Source organism: Eupeodes corollae, chromosome 1 (assembly GCF_945859685.1).
Source record: "Eupeodes corollae chromosome 1, idEupCoro1.1, whole genome shotgun sequence".
In the NCBI taxonomy this organism is placed as follows: Eukaryota; Metazoa; Arthropoda; class Insecta; order Diptera; family Syrphidae; genus Eupeodes; species Eupeodes corollae.
The window spans coordinates 70754793-70777137 of NC_079147.1; the positions used below are offsets into that span (position 1 = coordinate 70754793).

Sequence of the window (22345 nt, forward strand, 5' to 3'; positions counted from 1 at the left end):
GTTGTCATGTTACCAACTTGGTTCCCCATGCACCACCTACAATCTTCGTAGAGGGTATTTTCTACTTATACTATATACTAAATTGGATGTTCAAACGGTAGACATGTGCATTCAAGAGGACACAAGCGTCCACAGGTTTTTCTCAAAACTCACCTCTGTCTATCAACTCCTACTCTCACCTCCCCGTGGTGAACATCGGGTGCCTAGTACCTCAACTGGAGATTGGGTTCCAACCCCAGTGGAAAGTTGTTGGGGGCAGCAAATGAGAGATGGGCGGGAGAGGTGTTTCCACTAAGGCATCTCTCCTTATCCAGGCGGCAGCGGACGAATTCTCGAGATAGAATCAACGGTGTCGTCTACAGTTCCAGTAAGGTTGAACTACTTAGTGAACACCTTATAGGGCTTCTTCGACATATTCGGAGCCCAGGCCTGTAAGGAGCGGTTTATCCGGCTCCCCTTCCTTGGAGTTATACTTAGGGTCTGGCCCTCCAGGTTGGGGGTTTTGCCGTCGGTGTAACTTCCTGGCCACGTAAAAGCTTTCGTAGTTGCGAGGCACCAACAAGCCTCGGATACGGACGGATTTATTGTTGACAACCTACGCAAACGAATTAAGGACAACGAACTTCGGATATGCACGTGGAATGTTAGGTCCCTTAACAGACCACGTGCGGCCGAAGAATTAGCGGAGGCCCTAGACCGCTATAAAGCAGACATCACCGCCATCCAGGAAATACGATGGGATGGCCCGGGCAAAAAGAGGATGAAAAACTGCGATATTTACTATGGTGACAGATGCGGCTTCGTCATTGGAGCCAGACTTAGGCAAAAAGTCTTGAGCTATAGGTGCATCAATGAGCGCCTCATGACTATATGCGTAAAGGCTAAATTCGGCAACATTAGCCTAATATGCGCGCACGCCACAGAAGAGAAAGACGACAACACCAAAGATATGTTCTTCGAGCTCCTAGCTACGATATTAAAGTAGTCCTGGGCGATTTTAATGCCAAGCTAGGAAGGGAAGACATCTTTGGTGGAATACCTAATCGGGAAGAACAGCCTGCGCGACAACACTTCCGACAACGGATTTGGGCTCATAGATTTTGCTGCGGGGCGAAACGTCATGGTAGCCAGTACGCATTTTCCACACCTCAACATCCACAAAGCAATTTGGACTTTGACGCTTCCAGCATCATGGATGTACGAACTTTCCGAGGAGCTAACATCTACCCGAACCACTACCTCGTTGTAGCCAAGGTAGCACTTCGGATTTCAAAACCCAAGGCAAAACAGGGAGGTGCTTGGAGAAGGTACAACATCGAACTGCTACAATCGCCAGAGATCGCCAAATTCTTTTCCGACCGAGTTGCAAGTAACCTCTCTAGAAGTTCTCTGCCGACAACACAATGTATCGAAAACCAGTGGCAACATTTGCCAAGATGCAATCAGAGAAGCCTCTGATGTGCTGGGTTTCAAAAAAACCACCAACAAGGAACCCCTTGTTTGATGAGAAATTTCGGCAGGGAAATGCTGCATAAAAGGACGAGAGCTGCTCATGGGCAGAAGAGGCTAGAGGAACGCCGACTTCTCAGAATGAAAAAGAGGGGGCATGAGAAGCGTGCGGTCTAAAATGTTGAGAGGTTTAAAAGCAGGAATGAAGTTCGAAAGTTTTATGAACAGGTGAAACGAAATTCACAGGTACATTAACCTAGAACCGAAGGCTGCAAAGACGAAAGTGGAAACATCATAGTGGAACCGCAGTCAATGCTGAGGATATGGAAGGAACACTTCTGCAGACTGTATAACGGCAACGACGAACTGAATTCCGCTGCCAGGCAGGATGATCTATTCAACTTAGACGATGAAAGCCAACAATCCCGTCCTCAAAATTTAGACGAAGTAAAGACTGCCATATCTAAGCTTGAATGCCGAACTCTTTAAAGCAGCTGGAGATAAGTTGGTTAGGAGAAGCATGTACGATGAATGGAACCTCAGTATTGTTTGCCCGATCCTGAAAAAAGGAGAATCAGTCTACTTAACATCGCCTATAAAATCTTCTCTGCCGTAATATGTGAACGTCTAAAGCCCATCGTCAATAACCTGATAGGTTCTTATCAGTGTGGTTTTAGACCAGGAAAGTCCACAGTTGATCAAATATTCACATTACGGCAGATCCTGGAAAAACCCGAAAACACTAAATCGACACCCAACATCTTTTCATCGATTTCAAGGCCGCATATGACAGCATATATAGGGACGAGCTGTATAGAGCCATGTCTAGTTTTGGCATCCCTGCCAAACTCGTTCGTTTGTGCAGCATGACCATGGAAAATTCACACTGCTCCATAAAGGTTGGAAACAACGTAACAGAACCTTTCGATGTCAAAAAAGAATAGTGCAGAGCTCCCACGTTAACACTAGAGGCACTATCTTTCAAAAGTCTGTCCAATTACTAGCATATGCTGATGACATTGACATAATCGGAAGAACTTAGCGTGTTGTCGTCAAGAAAGGACATACAACACCGACGTCTTGGTCAAAACGTCACCATCGACAGACGTAACTTTGAGGTAGTGAAGGACTTCGTCTACCTAGGCTTCGCTGTAAACGCAGAAAACAACACCAGTGCTGAGATCAAACGCAAAATAACTCATGCTAACCGCTGTTTCTTTGGACTAAGAAAGCAATTGAGTGATAAGTCCTCTCTCGAGGGACCAAAGTGTTGCTATATAAGACCCTTATCATCCCCGTCCTGCTTTACGGTGCAGAAGCATGGACTATGACAAAAGCGGATGAAAGCACCTTGGGTCGCTTCGAGAGAAAAGTTCTTCGTGTGATCTACGGTCCCGTATGCATCGAAGGAGAGTGGAGGAGAAAATGGAACGACGAGCTGTACGGGCTGTAGAGTGACGTAGACTTAGCCAGAAAGGTAAAAGTCCAACGACTAAAATGGCTGGGTCACGTAGAGCGCATGGAAACCAATGCTCCAGCCCGGAAAGTCTTCGAATCCGCACCCACAGGGCAACGCAGTAGAGGAAGACCGCGGATCAGGTGGCGTGCACAAGTGGAGGGTGACCTAACTTAACTTGGAGCGCGAAACTGGAGACATCTAGCTAGGGACCGAGCTAGATGGAGAAGTTTGTTGGGTGAGGACCAAGTTCACACAGGACTGTAGCGTCACCTTAAGTAAGTATATACTGAATTGCAACTTTTAGTACTTGACACGAATTTACCACCAGCCATCACGATGCTTTCGAAAAGCCATCCCAAGGTGTGTCATAAGAAGACTCCGGGTTACCCCTTTGTCAATTTACCGGGCTGAAGGCAACCATTGCTCGGTTATAACAAGGAAGTGAAAATCAGTCTGACTCCCTGTGACTTGGCCACCACGATCGTATCGTTTGACCCCTTTAGATTTTTTCTTGTGCAGCTTTCTTAAGTTGTGGGTCTATGAGTATAAGTTGCAAACGCCCGCAAAATACAACATACTCAATGCCATCGGTCAAATCCAGCCTGATTTGTGAGCTAGTCATCAAAAACTGGACCTTGTGCGCCACCTAGTGAAGGCTCAAATGTTAAATTCCACACATAATATTAATGAAAAACTGTACGGATATAAGGTCATTAATTGCGTGCTTTCGAGTTTGTAGCACCAACATTTGACAACTGTTGGATTCAGCAGTTAATTAAAGTGTATAACAATTCACTATTGTAAAATTTTGCCATTGAGCAAGTTCAGGCGACGACGTAAGGGACTTGAAAGTAAGGCAAGTTTCTAGTATGTATTTGATAGGCCGGCTGTTAAAAAATTACCTTTCCATTAAAGAAAGTTGACTGCAAAGTTAGTCAAGAAAAATATCCCTAACTATCAAAAAGATAAGTGAAACTTGCCTTAGCTTCAAGTCCCTTATGTCGTCTGAACCTGCCCATTAACCAGAAGCCCCTTTCGCTTATTACGCGATTATTAAAGTCGTTATAATCAAACGACTACACAATCAATCAGTGAAATTGTGAGTTGAATCTTCACTGATGTCCTGAGATCCCTGCATTATCGTAATTCACGCTCAGTAAAAAATATTCGCACTGCATTAGCTTTAATGATAATCTTTACTTAAACCCACCTGTCTTTCAGATAAATCCAATGCCACTGCTATTTCATATCTCCTTAGTCTAGTTAAATAGTTTGAATGTAAGAATTCCGCTTCTAATTCTGTGATTTGATCTTTGGTAAATGTGGTGCGTTCCTTCCGGTTTGCAGATGTTAAATTCCTACTTTCTTTTTTTGTTGGTGTTGTAATTGCTGTTGCTGATGTTGCCAACATGTCTGGTGTTTTAGTTATGGTGGACGCTGAAAATAAAAACAACAAAACAAAAGAATATTACGTCTTTATTGTTTAAAATTTATGACCACACAAATAGTATTTTCTTTTATAATTGCATAATGAGTTCTAAGGTCCAATTATGAACATGCCAAAACAACCACTTGAAAATATTTATGATGGTTCATATTCGAATCCACTGGATGACAGAAGGTTCTAGTGGTCTTAAATTTATGGGATAATTACATCCTGAAAATGTATTGGGATATTTTTCTTATAGTTTGATATTTTTTTGAGCTAGACATATGTATCTATACTTTTTTATTATATAAAATTTTAGTCCATTTTAAATTTTCCATAAGAAGTAATTGGGCGCATTCACCTAGTGGCTACGTAGTCAAAATTCAACTAGCTTTGTGAGTGCAAAACTAGACTACAAATCGAGTCAATCTGGAACTGTCATATTGTTGGCAAATGCAAATATATAAAATAAGAAACATTTTTTTATTTGATAACTTTAACTTATCTTTTGTGTTTTTAAATTCAATAAAATCAAATTTAAGACACAATTTGAATGATTTATATTTGTATTTAAATACTGAACGATTTATTTTAATTTAAATTTGTGTGTTTTTACCGAGCAGCTGATTGTGAAACGTCAAAATCATTCTCCACTAACTTTGTAACCGAATTTTTTACACTAAGTCGGAGGGGAAATTTCAACTACTTTTGTAATTAGATTTAGCCAATCAGAATCCCTTGACTACGTAACCACTAGTTTTGTGAATACGACCATTAATAGATAGATTATTTTAGATAGATAGATGATTTATTTTTCTTCATTATTTTTTTTTATTTTTATACATAAATCATTAAAGCATGGCTTCTGCCGTCTGCCTGATTGACATTTAATAAAAAATAAAAAGAAATGTTTGTTTTAGTTACATCTTACATCATTAACAAAATAAATAGTAGCTTAGTTGTTTTGAAATTAAAAATTTTCATTTATAATATTGTTTCGGTAAGTTATTCCTTCTTTATAATAGTTAAGAAGTAGCTTTACATCTGATTCACAATTTAAAAGTGCTCTTACTTCAGAATACGACCATTGCAATCGGTCCGATTTGTCGAATTGAAAATATTGACATATCTCGTAGCTTCAAGTAGAGGTGTCTTTTCGATGCTTGATTTTATTTACAAAAAATAAAAACCTAAAGAAATCACTTCTAAACATGAATTTTCGACCCAAATATCTTTTCAAAAATTAGAGACATTATTGGTGCAAAATTTTAAACGTTTTAGTAAATTGTTAAATTAATTTTTAGCAATTTATTAGGCTTGCTATTTCTTAACAATTTGCCTAAGTTAGAATCAAGAAAAATTAAGTTTTAACAATTTCCTATATTCATATGACGTTTTTATAAAATCAATGCATGGAATGGTCCATTCACTTACTTACTTAAGGTGGCGCTACAGTCCGGGGTGGACCTGGGCCTCAATCAACATGCGTCTCCAGCCAGCTCGCTCCCCAGCTAGCTGTCTCCAGTTTCGTACGCAAAGTTGGCACGCCTCTCCCACCTGAGTGAGCCACCTGAGTCGCGGTCTTCCTCTACTGCGCCGCCGTCCCTCGGGATTGGATTCGAAGACCTTCCAGCTGGAGCGTTGATGTCCATCCATGACCTAGCCATCTAAGCCGTTGGACTTTAATTCTGCTAACTAACTTCTCCATTCTGCATCTATGCGTACGGGACCAAAAATCACCCGAAGAATTTTTCTCTCGAAGCATCCTAAGACGCTCTCATCTTTCTTTGACAGGGTTCAGGCCTCAGCGCCATAAATGAGAACCGGGATGATGATTGCCTTAGGTGATTTTAGATGCTTAAGAGAGGACTTTACTTCTCAATTGCCTTCTTAGTCCAAAGAAGCAGCGATTTGCAAGAGTTATTCTTCGTTTGATTTCAGCGCTGTTGTCGTTGTCTGTATTAATAGCGGTGCCTAGGTAGACAAAGTCCTTAACAACCTCAAAGTTATAGCTGTCCATGGTGACGTTTTGTCCAAGACGTCAGTGTCCTTTTTTGATGACAGCATATACTTTGTCTTGCCCTCATTGACCACTAAACCCATCTTCTTCGCTTCCGTCTCAATGCTCAAAAACGCTCCACTGACATCACGCTTTGATCTTTTAATTATGCGTATCCGAGTTATTGGATGGACCTTTGGAAGATTGTGCCTTTAGTGTTGACGGTTGAGTTTTGCACAATTCTTTCCAGAACGATGTTGAAGAAGTCGCATGACAGTGCATCGCCTTGTCTAAAACATTTTTTGACATGAAATGCATCGGTAAGATCTTTTCCGACCTTGATAGAGCAGCGTGCATTCTCCATAGTCATTCTACATAAACGGATAAGTTTGACAGGGATGCCAAAACTAGACATTGCTCGGTAGAGCTCTTCCCTATAGATGCTGTCATACGGGGCTTTAAAATCGATAAAGAGATGGTGGGTATCGATTTGAAGCTCCTGGGTTTTTTCCAAGATCTGCCGTAGTGTGAATATTTGGTCCATAGCGGACTTTCCTGGTCTGAAGCCACACTGATAAGGACCGACGAATGGCTTCAAACGTTCACATAATACGGCAGAAAGGATCTTATACGCAATGTTAAGAAGACTGATGCCTCTGTAGTTGGCGCAGTTTAGAGGGTCTCCTTTCTTATGTATCGGCCACACTATGCTGAGGTTCCACTCATCGGGCATGCTTTCTTCCGACCATATTTTGCAGATGAGTTGGTGCATGCTCCGTACCAAGTCATCGCCTGCTGCTTTGAATAGCTCGGCAGCGATGCCGTCAGCTCCAGCAGCTTTGTTTGACTTAAGTTAAGATATAGCTATCTTCACTTCGTCTAGGTCGGGTAGGTGAAATTGTTGATCTGCGTCGCCGAGGTTGAGTGGTTCTATCTCCCTTACAGTGGAATTTGGTTCATCATCGCCGTTATATAATTTGGAGAAGTGATCTATCCATATTCTCAATTTCGACTTTACAGGCTTCGGTTCGTGGCTGGTACCCTTGGGAGGTTTTTTTTACCTTTTGATAAAATTTACGAACCTCATTCCTGTTGTGACATCCCTCTATCTCTTCGATCACGCCCTTCTCATGCTCTCTTTTTTTCCATCTAAGAAGCCGGTGTTCCTCTCTCCTCTTCTGCTCGTAGAGCTCGCGAGCAGCTCTAGTCCTTTTGTGCAGCGCCTTTTTGTATACCTCTTTTTTCGCTGCGTGCGCTTGCAGGCATTCGTCGTCAAACCAGGGGTTTCGCTGTGGTGGCCGTGTGAAACCTAGCACTTCAGAGGCGGCATCTCTGATGGCTGCAAGGCAATGTTGCCACTGGTTTTCAATGCTTAATGCAGGAAGCATAGGACTCCTTCAGAGGTTATTAGAGACTCGATCTCTTGCGATTGTAGCCGTCTTACGTCGAATCTTCTCACAGTACTTCCTTGTTTTGGCTTGGATCGGACCACTACAACGAGGTAGTGGTCCGAGTCGATGTTGGCCCCTCGGAATGTTCGGATATCCTGGATACTGGAGAAGTGTCGTGCGTCGATCGCAATGTGGTCACTCTGGTTGACGGTTGATTGATCAGGAGATTTCCATGTCCCTTTGTGGATATTAAGATGAGTGAATTGCGTAAGCTACCAGAACATTTCGCCCCGCATTTCTTAAACCCTTAACAATAGGTTGTTTAAGATTTTGCGCTATTTACTTTGCATATCTCACACAAATTATCGTTTTTAATATTTTTATAAAAATCGACACACTGGCACGTTTAGTGTGTTATCTGTGTAGCCTTTTTAACTTCCCATAGGAAGTTATTGTAATGGGTCCGATTTGTCAAATTGAAAATTTTGAAATTTCTCGACGTTTCAAGGTCCCTAGGTCGAAATAAAAGATTTTTAGAAAGATGTCTGTGTGTGCGTGTGCACGTACGTTCGTACGTCTGTACGTTCGCGACGTTTTTTTCGTCCTCCATAGCTCAAGAACCAGAAGAGATATCAACTTCAAATGAATTTTGTTATACAGGTAATAAGGCAGAAAGATGCAGAAAGGGCTCTCAAGAAAATTGCGTGGGTGTTTTTTTTACCATAGCAGTTTGAAAAAAATATGAAAATTTTGGTTAATCCTAAATATCTTACGAACCAAAAACACTAGAGACTTGAATTAAATTTAACGTGATAAAAACAGGTATATTTTTTGAAAAAAATCAATATAACGGATTTTTTATAAATTAATAAAACTGAACAAAAATTTGTCACCTCCGAAATTTTACGACTGAAATATGATTTCATCTCCAAAAAAATTTTGTGCAACGAAGAATAATGTTTTTGACATCTGCTCAAATTTTGAGAAAAATCGAATTGACAGTTTGTTTTATAAAAAATAATAATCCAAAAAAAACATTACTCAAAATTGGTAAAAATTGAATATCGATCATATATCTTTTCAAAAACTTGAAATTTAGGCTTCAAGCTTATTTTGTCTTATAAGAAATATTGTTTTCAACGTTTTGAAAAATTTGGAGAAAAATCGAATTGACAGTTTTTGTATTGATGCAAATATTAAGCATCAGTTCCACTTGTTTCCAATACAGGCAGACATTATGATACCAAACTAACTAAGGATCTTAGAAACAATATTACTTTTATAAATACAGAAAAGCTTAGGTATCAGACATAAATAACAAATTTTCTCAAATTTCAACTAAATCTTGTCAATGAATTAATACTTGAAAACCTTCAAATTATAAGGAACAAACATTTAAACAAGACCTTATCCCAGATAAAAAAACATGACAAGCTAACTTGGAAACTTTTAAAGACATTTAAAAGAAAAAATTTGAAAATAACCCATTATACAGTTAATATCAATAAATTAAAACAAATGTGGAAAAAACTAACCGAGTTCGGAAAACTTTCTGAAAACAACCTTACTATCGCACATTCATTTAACCGTAGAGTTTCCATTCAAAAAGTAAATAAAAGTATCACTTAAATAGATCACCTATCATTTCACAATAAATTGGTTATAAATATTATTAAAATAGATCTCAAAACCAAGAAAGGTTATGGTAAGATATCTTATTTGAAAAATATCAATTAAAATGTGTTCTTGTTATGGTTAAGTTATCTTTTCAATAGCTGTTGTTTATTCGGTTATTTTTCCAAAAGATAGAAATTTGCAAGGATTGGGCCAGTTCCAAAGCGATTCGATAATGCCACACGTCGAAGACAAAACCAACAAGGAGCCAAGAACAAATTTACCCCAAATAGAAGTTTATTGGGCAAATAGGTTGAATTGCTGCCAATGTTCTATAACCCGTCGTCCGGTATTCCAACTAAGGTGATCGTGTCGTCCTGGGCTAAGTATAAGAATTAAGGGACATTATGGACAACTTTTGTACGTCTTATGAATGAGAAAAAAATTGCTACAAAAGAACATGTTGATGGTTGGCACCCTTAAGAAGAATAAAAGAAGTACATATACTACCAATGCTTAGGGTATGAAGTTCAAGAGGGAAGCAAAGCCGAACAAAGTTTTGTACAGCTTAAGAGTACTTCCAGCATTATGCTTACTTGTCCTTCAGGCGACATTAGCTGTCTCATTTTTGTCTAGAACAAATATGAATCCTGTACAGCTAAGTGGCCATGAATAAATTCAACGCAGCCAAAAATGCGTGAAACACAAAAGCTAATATTTCGAAAGAGCATTGTATTTTAAAAATTTGTTTTGACAGATCCTAAAAAAAAGAACTTTTTCAAGGATTTCATATTGAAGGCTAAGACTACTATAAATAATATTTTCGTAACGCTTGTTATAGACATATAGACAATGACGGATCTAGGGGGGGGGTTATGTATTTGGAAAAAAAATACTTGCATTCGTACAAGAAAATTTAATCAAACATGACTTTACGGTGGTAGAAAAGTCGAAAAAGTGGGTCTGTCTGTCTGCCCTCGCCTCATATACGTAATAGCATTGATAAGAGACTATCAATATCTCAGCATGCTTACTGCAAAGGGAAATCGGTAGAAACAGCCTTGCACACTCTGGTAAGAACTATCAAATACTTCCTGGAACAAAAGGAATGTACTATGGTGGCCTTCCTGGATATTGAGGGCGCTTTCAACAACGTTGACACATCCGCTATCACTTCTGCTATGACGAACCTAAACGTCGAATACTCGTGAGTTGATTAAGCTAATGCTAAAAAGCAGGATCATCAACTATAAGGTTGGGGATTTTTGTACGAAAAGGTCTGTCGGTAGAGGCTCTCCGCAAGGAGTACTAATATCCCTTGAGAGGGAAGGCTACAGAGTGGTTGCGTATGCCGATGATGTTGCTATCGCAGTCCCAGGAGAATATCCTAATACACTGAGAGCCCTCCTCCAAAACGCACTCAATATGATCACTGCGGAATTAGTATTAATCCTCAAAAAAAAAGATCGCGTCCTTTTTACACGGAAATACAAGATCCCAGTAATTGTACCTCTTTCAATAAAAGGTGTACCACTAATTTTTACCAATGAAGCCAAATATCTTGGTCTGATATTGCACAAAAAATTAAGTTGGAAACCTAATATTCAGGAAAGATTCTTATATTCGGGGTTGCAGTGTGGTGGACTGCACTGGAGAAAGACACATACTACGACAAACTCAGCAGAGTCCAAACCCACTGCATGTCTCTGCATAAGTGGGGCATTGAGAACCACACCCTCAGCAGCGTAAGACACTCTCCTCCATCTGATACCCCTCGACATCTTCAGTAAATACGTGGAAGCGAGTACCGCTATAAGACTCAACGCCTCATCTCAATGGACCAACAACAATGTGGGGCACTTCATCATTTTGAACCTCTTTGGTTCTATAACCAAAGTATATAGACTACACTATTCCTAAACCCCTATTTGGAAAAAAACTTACAGGTATCCATTCCATCCAGAGATGAATGGGAAGACAAAAACTCCTAGATAACAAAAGTATACAGATGGTCCAAGACAAATGAGGGAGTTGGTAGTGGTGTGTACTCAGAAAAGCTTAATCTAAGCATCTAATTCCACCTCCCTAATCATTGTAGCGTCTTCCAAGAGGAAATTTTAGCGATCAAAGAGGTTCTCTCTTTTGCGATAACAAACTCGAAGTGGCACAATTTATTAACATGTGCAGCCACAAAACTCACATGGCCTTCACTGGACCTAAAGCGCTCTAAAGACTTGTTATCTCAAAGCAGACTTCATATTAGCTCCCTAATAGGAGTCCTTACGGGACACTGTCTTACAGGCAGACACGCAATACGACTTGGTGTAGCCTCAATTGACCTGCCGGAGCTGTATGGACGAGGAAGAAGAGGAAACAATCTCTCACCTTATCTGCACTTGCCCTGCTCTTTCACTAACACACAAGCTTCATCTGGGACACTACTCTTTTGATAATCCCAGTGAACTAGCTAAAAAGGATATCAAATATTATCTTCGCGCTATAAAAAGCTCAAAACGGTTCGACTAGTAAGAAGTAATTCTCTAGATTCATGTGGTATTACAATGGGCCTTTTCTTTTGGCCTAAGTGTGTGTATTCTAAATCCGCAGCCACGTTAACCTAACCCTTTGTATATGAAAACTTTTTCATTTACAAAGCCTAACCTAACCTGTACTGGCCCCGTCAGCCTAAACCATTGTGCCCATTGAAACTAAGGTTTTCAGTCGATTAGCTTAAGGTGTTTTGTTTTTTTGAAAACGAAAAATAACAGCAGTATTCCCAATAAAAATTGTTTGGTTTAGAATTTTTAATTTCTATTTTTTTCAAAATTGAACCGATAGATTTTTTAAAAACTTTCTCTATTTATTTTTTTTTATTCGGCTTCTTCCTAAAGGTAGGTAGGTAGAAATGGCGATCTCAAGGCAACTTAGCCTGAGATCCAATTAGCGCTGTAGTGCGCCGTTTTGATACAAAAAACTCGTTTGACTCGTTTGATTGAAAGGGATAGATTGATAGAGAAGCTTCATAGCGATTATGTTAGACCCATTTTGTCGCATTGAGAAAAAAGATTAGGTCTCTAATCTTTGTCTCAGATAGCTCATCGAGTTCTTGAAAGAATGCTTTTCCAAAGTATTTCGTTCTAGTGTTTGAAAAAGCAGGACATTTGCAGAGGAAATGGATTATCGTTTCACTTTCTGTTTGGTCACTTCCGACGGCAAAAGGTGTTGTAGGAGATACCCAACTTCACTGCATGAACTCAGGAACTGCAGGATATGGCCAAGTTAATGGCTTTGACAGCTGCCTGACTGTCTGTAAAGATAGCCACATTTCGGTTTTAGTTTGGGTTTTGTTTAAGTATCTTAAATGCCTCCCTTATTGCCAGCAGTTGAGCCTGAAAAACGCTAGCAAAGTCAGGAAGCCTAAAGGATTTGGCTACATTTAGGGACTCAGAAAAGATACCAGAACCAACTCCGCACTCCATCTTTGAGCCATCAGTAAAGATGGTTGTGTCGAAACCTATCGACACGATATCATCCTCCCAATCTTCTCTCGATGGGAAAATAACCTTAAAACCCTTACTAAGGCTCAAAGTAGGAGTGCAGTAGTCAGTGTCTACCGAGATAATATCTGAGGGAATCAATTTCGTTGTGTTGCTGTGACCATAAAGTTTTGACAACCAGCTGTTTGATTCCTTCATCTTAATATCGCTGCAGGAAACAATGTATTTAATAAAAAGGTCGATTGGTAGAAGATCCAAAATAACGTTTAAGGCGTCCATTGGGCAAGTACGCATGGCCCCTGTGGTGCCCACGCAAGCTGTTCTCTGAACCTTCTTTAGCTTATCGATATTATAGGCTTTGCTAGGAGCAGGCCACCGCACAATCGAACCATAATCATCATCATAAAATCATCTTCGACTGAAGTCCCCACTTTTTTCCGAAAGTTTTGCTGCAGTCGTAGAAGTCAACACAGGCCTTCTTAACCCGTACTTCAATATTTAGTTTCCAGTTTAGTTTAGGGTCGAATATAACTCCCAAATATTTTACACTGGAAGACAATGATAGGATTAGACCGTTGAGTCGAGGTAGCGTGAAGGACGGTTCTTTAGTTTTGGTGATAAAGAGCAACAGTTCAGTTTTACTTTAGTTAACTCCTAATACACAACTAGTGGCCCAGTTGCTAACTTTCTTCAAAACTGACTCCGTGATATCACTAATCACAGAGGTGTACTTTCCTGACACCAATAGCACCAAATCATCTGCGTAGGCTACCGCCTTCACTCCACATTTCTCTAATTTAACGAGAATTGTATCCATGACCAGAGCCCTTAGAAAAGGCGAAAGGACACCACCCTGGGGTCTTCCCCTACTCACGTGTTTTGTTGCGATTGTATTGCCTAGAGTGGTTCGAATCTTCCTACCACTGAGCATGGAAATAATCCATTCTCGAATGAAGTCTTTTACACCGAACTTAACGAGCGATTCTTCTATGGATTCGGTAAGGACGTTGTTGAAAGCACCTTCTATGTCTTAGAAGGTGGCAAGAGTAAATTCTTTATAATGGATTGTTTGTTCTACAGTACGCACTACCTCATAGCGGGCAGTCTCCGTAGATTTGCCCTTAAGATAAGCATGCTGAGAGCTTTCGAGAGGTCGTCCAAATAGGATTTCTCTAATACGGTAATCAAGAATGCGCTCCAAGGTTTTAAAATCTTGGAATTCTTTCATGTGTAGAAAGACTACCAAATTAAATAGTTAGACTATACATATGTACCTTGCTGAATAACAACGTTCTAAATAATTTAAAAACTTAAGCTGTCACTTTAGCCCTTGAAATGTATACATTTATGGTTAAGATACACATTATGTTATTTAAATGTTGTTAGCCTCCTTTACAGAACATTAAAGAACATTTTTAAACGGTAAGTAAAAACTCGTCTATAAGTTAAGCGTTTCACCAACCACCTCCTGATTAAAAGTCTGGATCAGTCCTTGCGTATATACTGTACTCCAGCTTTTGTTTTATAATGTGGACTTAACTCATGTTCGTTAAAATACAATTTTTTTTCAGAAAAAAAATTGTAACTGACTAAAATAAATTATATGGTCCCAAAAGAATTTGGAACTTTAAATATTCTTCACACTCAAAAACCTTAAACCCTTAAATATTTTTACGGGTCTAAAAAAGTATTATATTTTATATGTACAATATTAAAAGTTTATCTTTTTAAATGCAAGTTAGGAATTGATGTAAATATCTTTTCAGGACTTTTCGCCTACACAAACCTTTCAAAATGCAATTGCTTTCGCCCTCAATAGCTCGATTCCAATTTATTTTCTCGCAATCCTGATATTTCACAAAATTCACATCTGATGTTCCATTAATATTTTCACTGCCACTGACAGCACTTAAGAACTCCCAATCTCCCCCAGATAAACGGTCAACATTACTCAACTGATGGACTGATGAGGACAAAGAACTTATGCTGTCCTTACATTCCTTTGGACTATCCTCACTGCCCAATGTACTTTCATCACTGCAATTTTTTAAAGGACATTTTTTATTTTGGAACATGTCCAAATAATTTCTTAAAGTTGAGTTATCCGAATAAATGTAACTCTGATTTGAATTAAATTGGGTTTGTAATTCTTCGCCACCACCGCCGCCGCCGCAAGGATACGAACATTGATTTGGAAAAATAACCGACGAAGGAGATGGCGGTACCACTCCCGTCGCCGTGGGTAGATAACTATGATGGTATTCATGGGAATTGTTAAAGTCGTTTGGTTGACACTTCCGCGGTTGTTGTTGGTGAAAATGAAAACCGTTGTCGAAATTATTTTGAACGAATTTTTGATTAGCCCGTAGGTAATAATCAAAGGTCTCGAACTTAAAACTATGATGACTCGATGCGGCTGAATACATTTTATTGAGCAAAAGAATTGAAATTAAAATTTTCACAACTGCACTTTTTCCGTTTTCAATCTAATTAACCAAACGGACGTACTTCCACTTGAGATCAGAAACACAAAACTGTAGAAGATCGCACAGAACTACAAATCATCCCAAGAAAGAAGATGTATCTTTTAATTTGTTGTCTTGTTTATTTCTTGGATTTTCTTCTCAGCCAATCCAAATCGAGAATCTTGTGCGAAAGGGAATTTGTTTTTGTTTGAATGGATGCTCATTGGTCAACCACCTACGCATATGGTATTTCGATCAGTCTTTTGGGGTTGGTAAATTATGTGGTTGTTATTGTCAATGGGTATGAAATTTATGATCTCAAGAAAGATCAACAAATGGTATAAGATGAGTGTAGATATTTGTTCAATGCTATAGATAGTTGTTTTCATAAGGTTTTGATGAATGAAAAGATTTTCATATTCCTATTTTTGTTCATTTGCATTTAAATTTGAAAAAAAGATAAATATGAATTAAAACCTTATGTGACAAATCCCTCTTTTAGATAGGTTTTATGAATTTTGGTACAATGCATGGTTTTACTTCTGCTCAGTACCGAATAAGCTTCTAAATAAGCCTCTGAATTTTAGGTAAGTTTTGCACCGGAATTTATGACAGTGGAACTCATTTGTTTCACACCTTTACTTACTTTAGGTGGCCCTACAGTCCTGTGTGGTCTAGGGCATCACCCAACAAACTTCTCCATCTATAGCTCGGTCCCTAGCTAGATACCTCCAGTTTCGCGCTCCAAGATGGGTGAGTTCACTTTCCACATGTGCGCGCCACCTGATCCTCATTCTTCATCTATTGCTCTGCCCTGTGGGTGTGGATTCGAAGACTTTCCGGGCCGGAGCATTGGTTTCCATGCGCTCTACGTGACCCAGCCATCTTAGTCGTTGGACCTTTTACCCTTCTGGCTAAGTATACGTCGCTGTACAGACCGTACAGTTCGTCGTTCCATCTTCTTCTCCTGATCACACGAAGAGCTTTCCTCTCGAAACGACCCAAGGTGCTTTCATCCGCTTTTGTCATAGTCCATGCTTCTGCACCATATAGCAGAACAGGGATGTTATGAGTCTTATATAGCGACACCTTGGTCCTTCGAGAAAGGACTTTTACACTCAATTCTAAGCCCAAAGAATCAGCGGTAAGCAATATTTATTCTTCGTTTAATTTCAGCGCTGCTGTTGTTTTCTGTGTTTATAGTAGGCTCCGCTACTATCGATGGTGACGTTTTGACCAAGACGTCGGTTTTGTATGTCCTTTCTTGACGACATTATGTACTTTGTTTTGCCCTCATTATCCCTTAAATCCATTTTTGCCGCCTCTGCTTCAATACTCACAAAAGCCCCATTGACATCACGCTGAGTTCTTCCGATTAAGTCAATGTCATCAGCATATGCCAGTAATTGAACAGACTTTTAAAAGATAGTGCCTCTAGTGTTGACGTGTGAGCTCTGCACTATTCTTTCAAGTACGATGTTAAAAGAATCGCATGACAGCGCATCGCCTTGTCTTAAACCTTTTTTGACATCGAACGTTAAGTTTTTTAAGTTTTTCCAGGATCTGCCGTAATGTGAATATTTGATCGACTGTGGACTTTCCTGGTCTAAAACCACTCTTAAAATCACCTATCAGGTTGTTGACAATGGGCGTTAGACGTTCACATATTACAGCAGAGAAGGTTTTATAGGCGATGTTAAGTAGACTGGTCCCTCTATAGTTGGAGCAGTTTAGAGGGTCTTCTTTTTTCAGGACCACACCTTTACTAATACATAATTTATTCTTCAAAAATTAATTTTGCAGCTCTTGTGGTTAGTAAAATATTTCTTCATTCTTAATTCTTAATTCGTAATTCGTAATTCGTAATTCTTAATTCTTAATTCTTAATTCTTAATTCTTAATTCTTAATTCTTAATTCTTAATTCTTAATTCTTAATTCTTAATTCTTAATTCTTAATTCTTAATTCTTAATTCTTAATTCTTAATTCTTAATTCTTAATTCTTAATTCTTAATTCTTAATTCTTAATTCTTAATTCTTAATTCTTAATTCTTAATTCTTAATTCTTAATTCTTAATTCTTAATTCTTAATTCTTAGTTCTTAATTCTTAATTCTTAATTCTTAATTCTTAATTCTTAATTCTTAATTCTTAATTCTTAATTCTTAATTCTTAATTCTTAATTCTTAATTCTTAATTCTTAATTCTTAATTCTTAATTCTTAATTCTTAATTCTTAATTTTTAATTCTTAATTCTTAATTCTTAATTCTTAATTCTTAATTCTTAATTCTTAATTTTTAATTCTTAATTCTTAACTCTTAGTTCTTAGTTCTTAGTTCTTAATTCTTAATTCTTAATTCTTAATTCTTAATTCTTAATTCTTAATTCTTCATTCTTCATTCTTCATTCTTCATTCTTCATTCCTCATTCCTCATTCCTTATTCCTCATTCTTCATTTTGCAATCTTCATTCTTCATTATTCATTCATTTAAGTTTAAGTTTAAGTTTAAGTTTAAGTTTAAGTTTAAGTTTAAGTTTAAGTTTTAGTTTAAGTTTAAGTTTAAGTTTAAGTTTAAGTTTAAGTTTAAGTTTAAGTTTAAGTTTAAGTTTAAGTTTAAGTTTAAGTTTAAGTTTAAGTTTAAGTTTAAGTTTAAGTTTAAGTTTAAGTTTAAGTTTAAGTTTAAGTTTAAGTTTAAGTTTAAGTTTAAGTTTAAGTTTAAGTTTAAGTTTAAGTTTAAGTTTAAGTTTAAGTTTAAGTTTAAGTTTAAGTTTAAGTTTAAGTTTAAGTTTAAGTTTAAGTTTAAGTTTAAGTTTAAGTTTAAGTTTAAGTTTAAGTTTAAGTTTAAGTTTAAGTTTAAGTTTAAGTTTAAGTTTAAGTTTAAGTTTAAGTTTAAGTTTAAGTTTAAGTTTAAGTTTAAGTTTAAGTTTAAGTTTAAGTTTAAGTTTAAGTTTAAGTTTAAGGTGTTGTTTCGTTTGGATATTTTTTGCTGTAATAAAATCCTCCACTTGCAAAATGTGTATGAGCATGTATTGGCATACAACAAACAAAATGCACAAACTATAGTTCCTAAAAAAACATTTAATGTCTATGAAACTCCTAGACAATGTTTTGATAGAAGCATCGCCTAATAAAACACATTCAATGAAATAAAGTCCCTTCTGCCATTCAAAATCACGACAATCTTTGACACCCTTGCGCCGATGATGGCGTTGTTTATATAAAATGCAAGTTGTATCTCTTCTTCGTAACGCGCCAAAACAAATATCACGCGACCGGCAAAAGCAATATGATACTCATCCCCATTAAAGAAAACAAGTCCGCAAAATGGATGAATGATATTTTTTGTCAAAAGTCAGATATAAAGACTTGTATCCTAAAACATAGCCCATCTGGTATAAGAATGCTCTTTAAAACATATGAGGTGGTGCTATTAACTTATTACGAGGAGTGCCCTTAATGCCTTATAAAAATATAGAACAAAAGGGCGTTCGAAAGCGGACAGCGAGCGGTGGCGGCAAACTTTTACATTCATGCTCATATAGTTCACATGGTGATTATAATACGGAGCGACAAATCGTTCATAAAGATCTAAATGCACTTCACAGAATAAAGCTTATAACACGGCTTCATTCAAAGGTCTTTACATGAAGGAAGGTGCCGCTGCAGTTGCTACTATTTTGAGTGTGTTATTGCAGATATGGATAGTGCGGCCACAGCGTCGGTAGCGGCTAGTAGAGTTTCTCTAGACAGTCTGGAAGCATCTCGGCTTTTCCGGTTTTTGTGGGTAAGCATGTTTTATTTGAAAACTCTGTTGAATGTAGGTTATGATATGGATAATGTGCCGCGTTATGTGTCGGAACAATTCCTACGGAAGTTGAACGTTAACATCAAAGAGATTTAGGAGAAGGAAGTTAAAATGGATCAAATGGTGAAGATATCGATGCTTACAGCAGCTGGTATTCAGTTTTGTTGTCATTGTTGAGAATCTTTCAGATTTAAGAACAAAAACGGCTTCAACACAGAGATTCCTTATTTGAAAATAAATTTGCCTGCCATATTTAATTTATTTAAATTTGAAATATATGAGGCTTTTGCAATAAGGACATCCTAATTTTAGCACTTGATAGCGGCTCTATTGTTGAAGCTACAACGGGTGAATTGGAGGTCATTTATTGAGACTTCATTCTAAAGTACTATGGATAGATATAGCCTTCAAAACTACGTGTAGTGATAACGTATTGCACCCAATTATAGATCGTCATAAGTGTCAATGTCCAAGAAGAGTGAAACAGTAGTTAAATAAATGGGTTTTAATTTAAACCCTCCACGAGATGAGGGAGAGATGCCACGCCACAATTAAAAGCTTAAGAAATCAAATAAGAAATACATCAATGCATTCTTGTAACACGTATTTACTACACAAAACTCTGAAAGTGGACAAAGCAACCTTTAACTCGCTTCCGCATGAACTTTTGGCAGTAGACTAAAACAATTTCATATACAGGGTCTTGCAAAAAGATGTCCCATATTTTAAAAGGCAATGACAAATAAATAAACAATTTAACAGAAACATTTTATTGAATTTTTAAATTAAATACATTAATTAATTATTTTTAAATTACATTAAATAAAATAATTACTTAGTTTCAAAAATTATATCCGTTAAATATTGTCCTCTATTATTAATACATTTACGGAGATTTTCCCGGAAGTTTACCATTGCTCGTCGAGTCATTTGTGCTTTAATGGCGCGATTGCCTCCTTAAGTGCTTCCAAAGATGTTGGGCGATGAGTGTAGATTTGGGCCTTTAAATGTCCCCAAAGAAAAAAATCTCAAGCTGATAAATCGGGGGACCTTGGTGGTGACCCAGACAAAACCGATCAAAAATTTGAAGATAAGCGATTAAAGAAAAGGCCATGTACGTTGCACAATTTTCAGTATTTCTGATGATGATGAGTAATGTCAGGAAACTAAATTTTCGAAATTTGGCCGCATCAACGACATTTGTAAAAAACAGGTGATGTTTTGAAAGTGTGGTTTTTAGCTTTACTATTATAATTTTTTTTATAGTAATTGTGCCTTATGGCAGCAATAACGCGCCGAATATTCTTTTTCAAGGCGTCAAAAGCCTCTGGATAATCTGCGTAGACAAGCTTTTTCACATACACCACACATCCACGAAGTGAGATAATGCGCTTACCAAAAGTTTCCTTTAACAAATCACTTGTTTTTTTGGCTATATGTACGTCAACATCTTCCAATTCAGGCACGAAAAAGTCATTAATCATGGTCTCCGTTAATTGTAACATTATCTCCGGCTTCATTTTTGGAAAAAAAAATATGGACTAGAGCACACAAAACCAAGACTTTTCGATTATGTACCAGCGTCTCAATAAGGGCTTGTGGATTATGATCACTCCAAATGCGACTAAATATGTGCTTTATCTATTTATCTATCCTCTGTCTATCAACTCCTACTCTCACCTCCCCGCGGTGAACATCGGGTGCCTAGTGCTTCAACTTGAGATTTGGTTCCAACCCCAGTGGAAAGTTGTTGGGGGCAGCAAACGAAAGAGGGGGGAGAGGTGTTTCCACTAAGGCACCTCTCCTTATCCAGGCGGCAGCGGAAGAATTCTCGAGATGGAATCAACGGTGGCGTCTACAGTTCCAGTAAGGTGAACACCTTATAGGGCTTCTTCGACATATTCGGAGCCCAGGCCTCTAAGTAGCGTTTTATCCTGCTCCCCTTCCTTGGAGTTATACTAAGAATCTGGCCCTCCAGGTTGGGGGTTGTGCCGTTGGGGTGACTTCCTGGCCACGTAAAAAATACCTTTAGTCTCGAAGCACCAACAAGCCTCGGATACATACGGATTCACTGTTGACAACCTACGCAAACGAAATAAGGACAACGAACTTCGGATCTGTACGTGCAATGTTAGGTACCTTAACAGACCACCTGCAGCCGAACGATTAGCGGAAGCCCTAAACTGCTGTAAGACAGATATTACCGCCATCCATGAAGTGCGATGGGATTGACCGGGCAAACGCAAACTAAAAGACTGCGATATCTACTACGGCTACTGCTACCGATAACAAAGACAGCGTCTATTTGGGTGGGGATTTGTTGTTGGAACTAGACTCAAGCAAAAAGTCGCAATCCGCATCAAGGCTCAATTCGCCAACATAAGCCTAATATGCATGCAAGCCCCAACAGAGGAGAAAGATGAAGGCACCAAAGACATATTCTTCGAGCAAGACTTATGAGCAGTACCCTGGCTATGACAATAGAATTATCTTAAGAGATTTTAACGCTAAGCTAGGAAGAGAAGACATCTTTGGTGGCACAATCGGCAGATACACGGCACCACCTACGGCAACGGATTCAGGCTGATCGATTTCGCTGCGGGGCGAGACGTTCTGGTAGCTAGTACGCAGTTCACACATCTTAATATCCACAAGGAGACATGGAAATCTTCCGATCAATCAACCGTCAACCAGATTGACCACATTGCGATCGACTCACGACACTTCTCCAGTATCCAGGATATTCGAACATTCCGAGAGGCCAACATTGACTCGGACCACTACCTCGTTGTAGCCAAGGTGCGGCTACGGATATCCCGATCCATGCCAAAACAAGGAAGTACTGTGAGAAGATTCGACGTTAGACGGCTACAATCGCAAGAGAATGTCATGTCCTTTTCCGACCGAGTCTCTAATAACCTCTTAAGGAGTCTTTTGCTGCCTGCATTAAGCATTGAAAACCAGTGGCAACATTGCCTTTGTAGCCATAAGAGATGATGCCTCTGAAGTGCTACATTTCAACAAGAGGCATACAAAACGGCGCTGCACAAAAGGACTAGATCTGCTCGCGAGCTCAACGAGCAGAAGAGGAGAGAGGAACACCGGCTTCTTAGATTGAAAAAAAGAGAGCATGAGAAGCGCGCAATCAAGGAGATAGAGAGATGTCACAACAGGAATGATGTTTGTAAATTTTACCAAAAGGTAAAAAAAAGCCTCCCAAGGGTATAAGCCACGAAC

General features: G+C 38.5%; 1 protein-coding gene across 1 annotated transcript; it reads right to left on the reverse strand.

The window, feature by feature from the left end:
* Positions 1-3992: 3992 nt before the first annotated feature.
* Positions 3993-15264, reverse strand: LOC129940250 (homeobox protein Hox-B5-like). The gene is made up of 3 exons (XM_056048520.1): positions 14625-15264; positions 4119-4345; positions 3993-4040 (listed from the first exon to the last, which is right to left on the reverse strand). The coding sequence occupies exons 1-3, from the start codon at positions 15262-15264 to the stop codon at positions 3993-3995; spliced, it is 915 nt and encodes a 304-aa protein (XP_055904495.1).
* Positions 15265-22345: the final 7081 nt, after the last annotated feature.